This window comes from Lycorma delicatula, chromosome 6 (assembly GCF_047948215.1).
Source record: "Lycorma delicatula isolate Av1 chromosome 6, ASM4794821v1, whole genome shotgun sequence".
Taxonomy (NCBI): domain Eukaryota; kingdom Metazoa; phylum Arthropoda; class Insecta; order Hemiptera; family Fulgoridae; genus Lycorma; species Lycorma delicatula.
The window spans coordinates 102,691,955-102,704,703 of NC_134460.1; the positions used below are offsets into that span (position 1 = coordinate 102,691,955).

Sequence of the window (12,749 nt, forward strand, 5' to 3'; positions counted from 1 at the left end):
GACATAACAAAACTTGCCAAACCTTACTAAATGAGGTAGATTTCAAACATACAATTAATTGATGGCTCATTAGGTAAAGGCTTAACAACAAATCTTTAATCAGATATACATTGTTTACCATAAAACTGTAATTTCTGGTGATCCAATCTGGATGGTTGCTGCCTACCCAATGTCTGTTTTTTATATTATACTACACATCAGCTGGAGGTATAGACAAACAGCTTTCTAAAAGACATATCTATCAACTGCTATCATATTATATAAATCATTTTGCTTTAGAAATATAATACAGTACTGTTGTGTGAATTTTTTCAACTTTATATTACCAAAAATTACTTCTTATAATAATTTGTAGTTGTAATTATGAACCAGTACAACATATTTTACTGTTCATGATTTTATCATCCATTATAAATTACTTCTCCATTACATATTTAGATCATTCATGATTATTAAAAGATCATTTAGTTGAAGCATTACATTTAAACTTAGTATGATATAACAAATTTCAAATATAAAATTGAATGGACAATGTAAAAAAATTAATTTAATTTTTGAGTACATAATTTTTACCCTGTAATCAGTAGACAAGCAGTCAAGATAAAATTGCTTAATTATACAGATTAATCTATATTCTAAACTAAGCAAACTGGTACATCAATGTATCCATCTGTTTGATGGCATCCGCTAACCTGTTAATTCATCTTCAGTAAAAAATTTTGTAATATTTATTTTCACAATAAAATTGTTTGATTCTATTAGAAAAGTATTTTCATAATTTTTTATTCATATTTTTAAGCCTGACTAATTTTCTTTATGCACACTTCATTTAGCATTCATTTAAATTTAAAAAAAGAATAAAGAAGTTTGAAAGTTTTGAATTTTTCTGTAGTTAGTTTTTTTTTTGTAGTAAACGACACATTTGAACTTAATAAATAATAAAATTGACTGAGACGATAGCGTATAATCAATCTTTAAAAGCATTTGATAAAATGTAATTATAAAGTGCATACACGCACACAAATGAGTTTATAATATAAATATCATATAATTTGCTGTATAACACATTTAAATAAATAACTTTCTGCTGATTATTTAACCTTAATATTAACCTTCATTATATTTAATATCACATGGTAGCTCATTTTTACGCTTAAATTATAATTATTTCAAAAACTAAAATAATTTGCATGCTATATTTCATTTAATGAAATATATTTAAAATGAACATTTTAAAGAAAAAAATATATTTATTTATATATAATTTATTTTATGCAGTGTCATCTATTAATAATTCTTGGTCCCCATTTGCATTTGGTGTGCATACAAAAAACTCTAATAAATTTAAAAGTGGCCCACGTGAGAATGGATTTAAATATTTGCCTCGTTTGTCTCTTAAGTATGAGTATCTTTTATAGTTGAACATTTCATTCGTTGTTAAATTCATACATGCATGTAATACCTGGAAAATAAAATTAGAACAATTACATTATTAATTTAATCGCTTACATTGTTAGAAAATATTACTTAAAAAAAACTGAAAATAGATTATTTTAATCACCTCAGACATAAAGCACTTGCTCTATTTCATTTTTAAAGAGTGAATAATTTATTAAAGAAAGTTGATTACATTTTTAATATATTATATTTACCGTTTAAATTCCTGAAGTAATAAAATTTATAAAAAAGAAAGCTTTTTCTGTTGAATAAATTTTTTCATTTATATTATTTGTTATGATTCAGTTCAAGCATCATTTACAATGATTTATTTTTAATCACCATCAAAACAAAGGGTAATAAATGATAAAAAAATTACAAATTTCTTATACACATGCACTCATTTGAGTGTGTGCATCTTGACCCCATAGGGAAAGGCACCCTCCATGTGATGGTTTCAGTGGTCGCCTTGCCACCCCCTCTGTACCTAGCCCTTGTGGGCTTTACCAGAGGTCATCTTCAGAACCTCGGCAATGATATCTTTCATTCAGTTGAGCTTCAGCTAGGATGTCACTGATGCGAATGCCACAAGTGACATTCCCATCGGTGTCCTACTAACTAACATAAACTCAAAACAAAACACATCTAGCCATGTCTCAACAAGACTGAATGACTTTCAGAACGAAGAAACTGAACCCTACTTATCCGAAAGGTAAAAATGAGTTTAAAACACAACGAATCATAAAACGCATAAAAAAACACTTAACAAAACATATCAATAAAAATAAATAATACAACATAACTAACAAAAAACAAACAAATTTATAATCAAACAGAAACAAAAACAGCAACAGTTTAACAAACCATATAACAAAAAACAATAAAACCAAACATAAACACAAAGAAGGAAAGTCCAAGCGGAACATCACACCACTTCATCGATCCTCTTTCTATCGCCAAATATGTAATAAAACTCTACAATCAACTATTTGACCTGGCTTTTCCTATTAACATGGAGATCAAGTGTCGACCCAATAATATCAAGCAGACAAATGGTCCTCATTTGCATTAAGTCATACCATTTTTTTCCTCCGTTTAGCCTCCAGGAAACACCGTTAGGTATTACTTCAGAGGATGATGATATGTATGAGTGCAAATGAAGTGTAGTCTTGTACAGTCTCAGGTCGACCTAAGACTGAGATGTGTGGTTAATTGAAACCCAACCACCAAAGAACACCAGTATTCACGATCTAGTATTCAAATCCATATAAAAGTAATTGCCTTTACTAGGATTTGAACTTTGAAAATCTGCTGATTTGCAAAGACGCGTTCACCACTAGACCAACCCGATGGGTAACATTAAGTCATACCTAGAATATTCATATATCACGTGATAAGCATCATCCAACAATCTGCATTGCAGAGAAGATCATGCATATATCACCCATACTTTGTCTCATCCCATCTGGCCTGCCACAGAGTGACACCATGCTGTTCCATCTCCTTTATATTCTCCAAAGTAATAGTGTCAAATTCTGAAGAAGGCATTACAGGCCTTCCCCGCAATGTATTGAAGGTGCTTCTTCACATAAAATTTCTCATCAAAAAACACCCTGAGGTACTTTCGAACCTGAACATATCTAATACATTGGCCTGACATCAATATGCGGACTTGCCACCTCACAACCAAATGCCCTTTGAAGAGCATCATCATGGTTTTCTTCAGGCTAAACATCATCTTTCATTGACGACCCCATAGCTCGAGTATACTGCATGCTTGAGTGGCTCGAATTCAACTGCCCTCCTCAAACCTCCTTTGACCAGCAGGAGCTCATCGTCAGCATAAGCCATGATGCAACAACCGCTGGGCAACCTCAGCTGCAGAAGTGAATAAAACTCCACAAATAAAACCCCCACAATAAAGGACCCAACACACTCCCCTGTGGACAACTCTTGGACAGTGACTTCCCCACTTCATGGCTGCCCTTGCAGAGCAGCACATCCTGATTTAATCTGGTCTTTGAATGAAATGAATGAAGTTTTCTTAATCACATTCTACTGAGAAGCCTTTCTTTCATATTTTTCTATTTACTAATTTACGAGATCAATAATAATAGTTCAGCTTAAAAGATTCTTAAATAATTTGAACTGAAAGTAGCTTTGAATTGTTTAATTTAAATAAAGGTGTTATTTAATATTAAAAATATTTTTTTCAGGAAAAGTATACTTTTTAAATGTAAAGTATAGAATTAAAGTGTTCATCCTTGAAAAAGACTTAAATGTAAATATTAAAATATATGATATTTTTGCTGATATATTTCATTTTAATTTTCATTATATTTTTAATTCTGTAATAAAAATTCTATCCACCACAAATTATACCTAATACAGAGATTTGTAAGAAAATATAATTAAAAATGTTAAAAGCTATGAGATAAAAAATCAATCTTACAGAAGTGCATGTAAGCGTCCAACCAAGTCCACAGAAGACAAGTGCTTCCACGAGTCCCATTAAGTAAATAAGTTCAAAGCCTTGTATTGCAATACAATAACAGGCAAAATAAATTGTAAATGAACAGTTTATAGCGACACTCATTACAAAAAGGAAAAACCACATCCTGTGAACAATGTATTAGTTCAAATTTTTATCTATGAAACTATAAATAAAAAATGTACAAGTATATTTTACAAAATCTTAGAAAATGATATATTATCATATATATAATCTGTATAAAGACAAAGTTTGTTGTGACTTTTATGTCACCTTATAGTGTTAAGATGATTCATGATCAAGGCAAAGATGAACATCTTTAAGTTAAAAAGATCAGATGATCAGCAAATTTTAACATTAAAATTAATGACTGAAAATCAACTGAGAATGTAAGTAAAAAATTATGAACTTGCAGAGGCCTTTTTAGTTAATGATTGGTGGTTAAAAATTAAAACGAATGACAAAAGATTGTATACCAAAAGATTGTAACCATCAAATCATTAACTAAAAGGCCTCTGCAAGTTCATAACTTCACTTACATCCTTAGTTTATTTTCAGTCATAAATTTTAATGTTAAAATTTGCTGTTCATCTGATCTTTTTAACTTGGAGAAGTATATTCTATCAATTATTTAATGTGTTTTGAAAACTGTAATTTACACTAATATGATGTATGCAGTACATAGTAAGCTTGTGTACATCTATACTGGCTTCTAGTCAAGCATATATTTTTTTTAGAATCGGGATGTATTAAATATTCAAAAAATTCCTAAACCCACTTCATAACATGAGGAACAGTTGTTCATTGTAGTAGTCTTTAGAATAATGGTATTTGTTGCAATCTGTAATCAATAGAAACTCAACAACATCCTTAAAAATTCTCCCTAAGTGTAAGCTATATTCAGATCAGGAGATTCACCTGGCCATTCAGAATTTTCAAACTCAATATCACATTCTCTGTGTTGAATCATAGGAACTTATAAGAAATCTGAAGAATCTTCAGAAAACTGAAGAATCTTGTAAAAATGGAATTACATTTTCTTGAAAAACAACATTCCAAAAGCATATTACATTGCATTGACTTGCTGATCTAATAACCCACATCATTCTCTTTATTGTGAAATAAATTGATACTCTGGTCCACCTTTGCTTTTTAGGAATTCTCTGATAATACTCTTGATTAAAAATATCATTCAGCACAAAAATGGCCAGATCCTCTCTTTTTGGTCATTAAATCTCCAAATTTTGTACAAAAAATTAATTACTTAACTTGTGATACATGAAATCTTGTTCATCCCAATTTTCAAGATTATTACCAAACCATATCTAATGCTCTGTTACAATCTGATTTCATAGACTTTGGAATAGCATAATAGGACTTTTAAAACCAAACTAATAACCATATCTCTCAAGCTTTGAGAAATGGTCAAGTGCTTTCACCATTTCTGAAGAAATTCATTCAACTCTATTTGAAGCCATTCACCACTCCTGCCTTCTTGTAAGAGTTTTTCTGGTATCCTTCACCAAATTCAGTATTACAGTCTTTCCAATGACTGCTGTTTCTAAACTGTAGCTCTTTAGCAATCCCCTTGTAATCGATAATTGTTCACTCCAGCTTCCATAGCCTCAAGAATACAGCTCATATTCAATTTATTTTACAGCACCTAAACTAAAAGAAGCTATAAACAGTAAACAGATCATATTAATAAAAAAAATAAATGGTTATTATTACTCTAAAATAATTTCAGTTAAATGCAAACTTATTTTCTCAAGACTCCTGGCAAAAATTCTTTTACTGATAAATCTTGCAAGCCTCTCTTGGCTAAATTATTTTATACCATTTTGTTGTTACTGATTGTGAGAACTAGAATTTGCATATATTTACAATTATATTTTCTTACCTGGATCAGAAGCATATTTTTGCTTATTATTAATATTACTTCAAATTAAAGTTTTACAAGCCAAGATTAGTATTTTACAACATTTCTCACACACATTCTATAAGGTATGATTTTTTTTTTATTACCTGAAAGAAAAGTGATTTTTTGAGTTTAATAAAACTCAAAGAAATGCTTGCAAAATTTTTATGTTAAGGTAATACTTTATAAGATGAAATTAATTTTATTTATAAAAATATTCTTTTGTATTAGTAAACTATATCATTTATTTATGTAAATGATTTAATTTGTGATTATATAATAAAATTTAAAAAAGATTAGATTTGTTCAGTTAATGTTGAAGATAGTGATCTATATGGCCAATTCTGATATTACAAGCATTTTCCCTATTGATATAAATATGTACTTTATTATAAATCTACATCACAGTTAGTTAGTTGTTTTCTTATGTAAATTATTAAAATTTATACTGATTAACAACCAGTGAAATATAAATAAAATAATTCCATTTACCTATTTCTTACACCAACACAATTATAGATGAATGGGCAGTGATGATCAAAATATGCAACACATCTGTTACATATACGGCAGTGTTTAGCTCGTAGTGGTCTTAAGCAGCGGCAGGTGTGACACATCCTTGATAAAACAATATCCCGTTTCTTCCATTTATCATAATAAGGAATCTGACAAAAATCATTCAGAATTTATTTCTGATGATTATTTAAAACAAGATTTTCCACATAGGAAAATATAAATATATAAATAAATACATAAGAAATCTCCTCAGACTTCTTTTGTGATTTAATTTGATGTAATTGTTTAATGTATAAACTTAGCTAAAGTAGGAAAAGGAGTTTTAATTTTTTTCATTACAGTTTTTTTTTTGTCTTCAGTCATTTGACTGGTTTGATGCAGCTCTCCAAGATTCCCTATCTAGTGCTAGTCGTTTCATTTCAGTATACCCTCTACATCCTACATCCCTAATAATTTGTTTTACATATTCCAAACGTGGCCTGCCTACACAATTTTTTCCTTCTACCTGTCCTTCCAATATTAAAGCAACTATTCCAGGATGCCTTAGTATGTGGCCTATAAGTCTGTCTCTTCTTTTAACTATATTTTTCCAAATGCTTCTTTCTTCATCTATTTGCCGCAATACTTCTTCATTTGTCACTTTATCCACCCATCTGATTTTTAACATTCTCCTATAGCCACATTTCAAAAGCTTCTACTAATCTTTTCTTCTCAGATACTCCGATTGTCCAAGTTTCACTTCCATATAAAGCGACACTCCAAACATTCAAAAATCTTTTCCTGACATTTAAATTAATTTTTGATGTAAACAAATTATATTTCTTACTGAAGGCTCATTTAGCTTGTGCTATTCGGCATTTTATATCGCTCCTGCTTCGTCCATCTTTAGTAATTCTACTTCCCAAATAACAAAATTCTTCTACCTCCATAACATAAATTGTATCAGAATATAAAAAAAAAATATTAAATTAGATTGATAAATATATGTTTATTAATCTAGAAATATAATTCAAGCAGCTAAAGAGACCAGCATTATTATCAATTAGAGCAGTGGTAACCAAACTTTCCTGAATTGTGATGCCCTTCTTCAATTAAAATCTTTCCATGGCACCCTACCCTAAGTAAAAGAAAATACTCGTAATTAAGAGATAAAAATAAATAAAACTCATATATCTTCATAAATTTTTTACTATATTAAAACTAAATTAATAATTAAAAATGTCTTGGTTCAATTAATTATGAAGCTTTTACAATATTTTATGGCATCCTCGCGACTCCCTGGGGCGCTGTGGTGCACAGTTTGGGAATCACTGAATTAGAGTATAGTGCAGGAACTTTAGATGTACTTGCATTACCCAGGTTGTTATTCATAGAAATCTACTTCCTTACTTTTTTCATATGATTTTCTTTCTAGTTGTGTTAGTGTAATATTATTTTAAAATATTTAAATGATTACAAATTGTTTATCTTGACAAGTTTTGAAGTAGAAAAACGAAAATATCTGGTAACAGAAGAATAATTGGAAAATTTATAACCCCTATAATTACAGCTATAATTTTTATTAGCCTGGCTTCTCATCAAAATAAATTGTGGCTCCCTTTCACCATTATTTTTTAAGTAATTTAAGCTAAGAACTACCTTCCATACAAAAAATCTAAAGGGAAGTAAGTTACAACTCTGTCTACCTATACATTCCACCTCTTCATTTATCTCTCATTTTAAATTTTTACTAAAATTTCTTCTATGATGTTTACTTTCATTTCCCAGAAATAACCATGTGCCTTAATTTATCTTTTACTCATGTCTTTATACAGCAAGTACTGGCTCTACAATTTTCTGTTGTCTAAAATAATTATTTCAGTTACCTTAAATAAAAATATTAACCTCATTTTTAAAAAACAGATGCGATCAAATGATTGGCAATAAATAGATTTTTAGAATCTCAACTTTTTTAAAAATCTTTATGGAAAAGTTTTCTATCATAAGATCATGAAATAGTTATCCCTTCAGTGTTGTTCATGAGAGGGGATATCTCTTTAATTAGTCTAAGGTTCACTCGCTGGTCCTGGAACACCATTCTATATTACTCTATGGGAGAATTAAAAAAGTGTCTTTCACATAAAATTTATTTTAACTTAAAAGCTGATAAAAATATAACCTAAATTACAAAAGTATAAAATAAAGTTTTTTTTGTGTTTTGTACTTAACATCTGAAGAAGGTACAGTGTACAAATTGGTTGTCAAGTTTAAATAAAACTTGAGAAAATCAAAAAATATATATATTGTAATTTTTAAATTATAAAAATCAGACCACATAATAATGGCTCTTTCTTTTGTTGTAGGCAAATGACAACAAAATAAGTCATTAAAAATTTAATTCATGAAAAAAGTTAAATATTTGGCATGTAAAAGATGAGTTTTCTTCTTATCAATGTAAACATTGAAATGAATGTGCATTTTTCATAACATTGTCATCGTGGCTGTGAACCAAATTCTTGCAATTTGTTATAATACAAAATCAAACATCCCAGTACTGAAAAATTTATGAGTGCACCCCTGTTCACCCTATCTCTGATTTAGAGCTGACTTACGCTAAACTAATTCTAAAGTATTCATTGATAATGAATCTTTAACAATCAAAATAGCCATCTAGTTTTAGATTTTAAGTAAATATTTCATTAGCGGCTTTTGAATGTTTTTCTTTTCCAATTTATTTAATGAAGTTAAAAATAAAATTTATTTAAAATAAATATAAAAAATAAAATTAATTATATTTATTATTTAAATATAATTAATGATTTAATTATATTTAAATAAAATATTTTATTTTTATTTAATATAAATATAAATAAAATATGATGTAGAAATTATTGCTATGTACTTACATATTTTATAGCTCGATGATAGCTGTCTGTATTTTGTGGTATATACCCTGGATCTCTACGATTAGCAACAATCCAACTAAGCCACATTAATAAATTCCAATAAATAAAACAGTAATGTGATCCTCTTAGCAAATTCCAGGTAATAGGTACACACTACACAAAGCAAAACAAACAGTTATCTATAACAATATGAAATAAAATTTATTTATATATTAAATATATGTAATTATAAAAATCTTCAGCAATCAACAGACCTATACTATTCATCGGCTATGTTTTTAGAAATGAATCAACAAAAATTATTTGAATTCAACAATTATGGTAACAAATAAAATTTATTTTAAAAATATTTCAGAAATACACATATATTTATGTATATTCACACACACACCTGCACATGTGCACACATACACATACTGTACTGTTAGTTTCTAGTATAATTCTTAATGATAATTAAGAACAATTATGAAAGTGTAATGAAGATAATTAAAATATAATTTGAAGATTGTTCAATAAATTAATAAATATGAAAAATAATCTGTTCAGAATTGTTAATGAAAAAGTATGGCTTGGTATACACAAAATTAAAAATCCCTTTCAGCACACAGGAAGGCGGAGGTATTTCACCAATGCTAAATAGGGGATAAAAAAGATTTCCACCTTAAAGTTAAGAAAAACTTCAAATTTACTCAATTCGACAATGGTTGCATGTGAGCAAAAGTTTCACATGTTTAGCATATGACAAGCCCAATCTTCTTACAATTCCAACAACATTTTGGTCATCCCTTGCCTTAAGGGTTGGTCATATCAAAAAATGTTTTAAAGAAAAGTCTTAGGTAATGTTTAGAGGACTAACAACCACTTTAAACCGATTCGATACTGTGCCTATTAAGGGTATGATTTTTTTTGTCTTTGAAACCCCGGTTTTTCCACTCCCTTGGCCAATGGTTGGTGATATAAAAAAATGTTACTTATATAAGTTGTAGGCTCTTATCCAAAGAATAATAGGAACTTTAAACAAATTCAATATTTTACTAAATAAGAACGTTATAGCGGTGTTTCATTTTTTCAATAAAGCCCCCCATGGTTCGATTTTGTCCATTAAGTAACTCAATCAAGATTCATTATATTTTATGTATCAATTTGAAAGTGATTAGCGCAAAATTACGGCAGTTATTGTGTCTGCAAGAAAGTGGAATATATATATAAATATGCATATAAACTTTTGAACTGACAGTGGCTTTGGGGCCTGGGAAACATGAAACGCGAAGATATGTCAAAATTTTCCATAAGTCAAATCATAGTACTCATTACAATAGGTAGCTTTCTTATGAAATCTACCTAATAAACGTGAATTAATATTTGTTTTATAGATGACTTTTTATAGATGATTTTTCCATTAAGTCATATATCTCAAATCACAATGTGATATAAGATTATATGATATAAGATATAAGATTATATTACAATTACGTGCAATTCAAGGACACCTACAAAATTTAAATACACCACATAACTCCCACAACACAAGATATGGTGAAAAATACTTATACTACTAAAGTTACATACCAGTTATAAATGTAAATGCAAGACACTGATGTGTATCCCAATCGTTTTCACCCACTAACATAATGAAAATTAGAACTTTATCATTCATTCTAAATAATTTCTGCTATATACTTCAGAAAATCATCTATTAATAATAATAATATCTTTAAATTAAAAGATTAAGTAAACTTACTCTTAAAAGGTACATGGGATAACCCCACAATAAAACTGAACCCATAAACAATAGAAGTGGTCCTTTAGAGTTACCAGCACCACCAAATAACAAAGACCTGAAAAATAAACAAATTTATATTTAAAAGCAATTGCATTACTTAATTGAATGATTGAATTTACTTAGTTGAATTGCTTCTTATGAAAAGCTTTTATTTTTATTTTTTTTTTAATTCTTAATTTTTTATTTTTAGTTTATGAATAATCGAGTTTTATACAAAACCTGTAATTTTATTAGGATTAAAATTATTTTTTAATAATGACTCAACTTAATGCTTTTTTATTCATGTTTACTTATTAGCAATTTTATGCAATGGCTGCTTCATCAGGTAAGTTCTGCATTTAATTAAAAAAACTCCTTAAAAATTACTAACTTTAAATACAGCTAGTAAACAACTTCTAACAATTTAAAAAAATTGATTATGTGGTGCTAGTATTGTAAATTTGTAGAGATTAGAACTAATGTTTGGTGCTTTAGTTAAAGGTAATTTAAACTTAAATGAATTATAAGTTAAGTTTAATTTTATATTTATTTAACCAATTCAGTACAATTAGATTTTTGTTTAAATTACTTAATATAATACTCCTGATATAATTTTTACTTCCTTGTACAAAGTAACAGAAGTATTGTGATCACGAAAAATTTCATTCGGTTTTCAGATTTCAACAGAAATATCCATTTTGACCTTCCCTAAATCCATTTTGACTAGTTCGACATGACGTCTGTATGTATCTTGCGTAACTCAAAAACGATTAGCCGTAGGATGTTGAAATTTTGAATTTAGGACTTAGTAACATCTAGTTGTGCACCTCCCTTTTTGATTACAATCGAAAGGACCAAAAGTGTCCAAAAAAGACCAGAATCCAAAAAATCTGCATTTTGGACGTTTTCTTAACTGCAGTAATAAGCCCTCATTGAGAGCTTTTCAACGATATATCATAAGTGGTATTTATTTTCATTGGTTCCAATGTTATAGCCAAATAAAATTTTAATAAATGAAATATTTGGATCTTATAAGGCAAAAGCACATTAGTTCAAATCCAACTTAATCTCCTTTTCATTAACTTTTTTTTTTTTTATTAAATATATTGATTTATTAATAATTAATTATTAACCTCTGATTGTAAAAAAAATGTTTACGATAAATAATAACAATAAAAAATATATTTAAAGAAAATATCAGGGAAGTTATTAATGAAATAAAAGTTTATGTACTTTTACATTAAAAAAAAAAAAGTGTTTATGTAATTTAATAGGTGTACAAGAAAGTCATGTGGTGTCCACATCAGATTTTTTAAATTTATATTGGTTTATATGTACAATTTTTTTCCTGTTTTGTTTTCCATATTTTACTTTATAAATACCTACTTTGTTGTAAATATATAAGTTGATTGTTTTAATTATTTACTTTAATTATTTTTTTATTAAATATTTTATATACTATTTTACTGCCCCTGCTAAGTGAAAGCAATGTAAATAATACATTGATTCATAACAAAAAAGATTAATCTATTGTTTTACAGCAAATGTCTCAATCTTTTGTGTAACTGTAATTCATATAAAACAATTGAAGTTCAAGATCCCCCAATCAGAGTTGCTTTTTTTGTTCACTATACAGTCAGTCCCTACGATAAAAAAAATTCAAGGTCACCTCATAGCAGTAGGCTTGACATACTGATGCTCAACGATATATTTGGTTCAGTGAAGAAAGCAATGGAAATC

The 12,749-nt window shown here is 28.3% G+C and overlaps 1 protein-coding gene across 1 annotated transcript in view; it reads right to left on the reverse strand.

Annotated features, from left to right (window-relative positions):
• Positions 1-1,215: 1,215 nt before the first annotated feature.
• Positions 1,216-12,749, reverse strand: part of Patsas (palmitoyltransferase Patsas) — a 29,312-nt gene continuing 17,778 nt past the window's right edge. The window contains exons 7-11 of the mRNA XM_075369458.1: positions 10,989-11,085; positions 9,248-9,400; positions 6,339-6,511; positions 3,890-4,055; positions 1,216-1,462 (exon numbers count right to left, since the gene is read on the reverse strand). Coding sequence (XP_075225573.1) covers positions 1,271-1,462; positions 3,890-4,055; positions 6,339-6,511; positions 9,248-9,400; positions 10,989-11,085 — 781 coding nt within the window. The 3' untranslated portion in view covers positions 1,216-1,270. The remainder of the gene's footprint in view (positions 1,463-3,889; positions 4,056-6,338; positions 6,512-9,247; positions 9,401-10,988; positions 11,086-12,749) is intronic.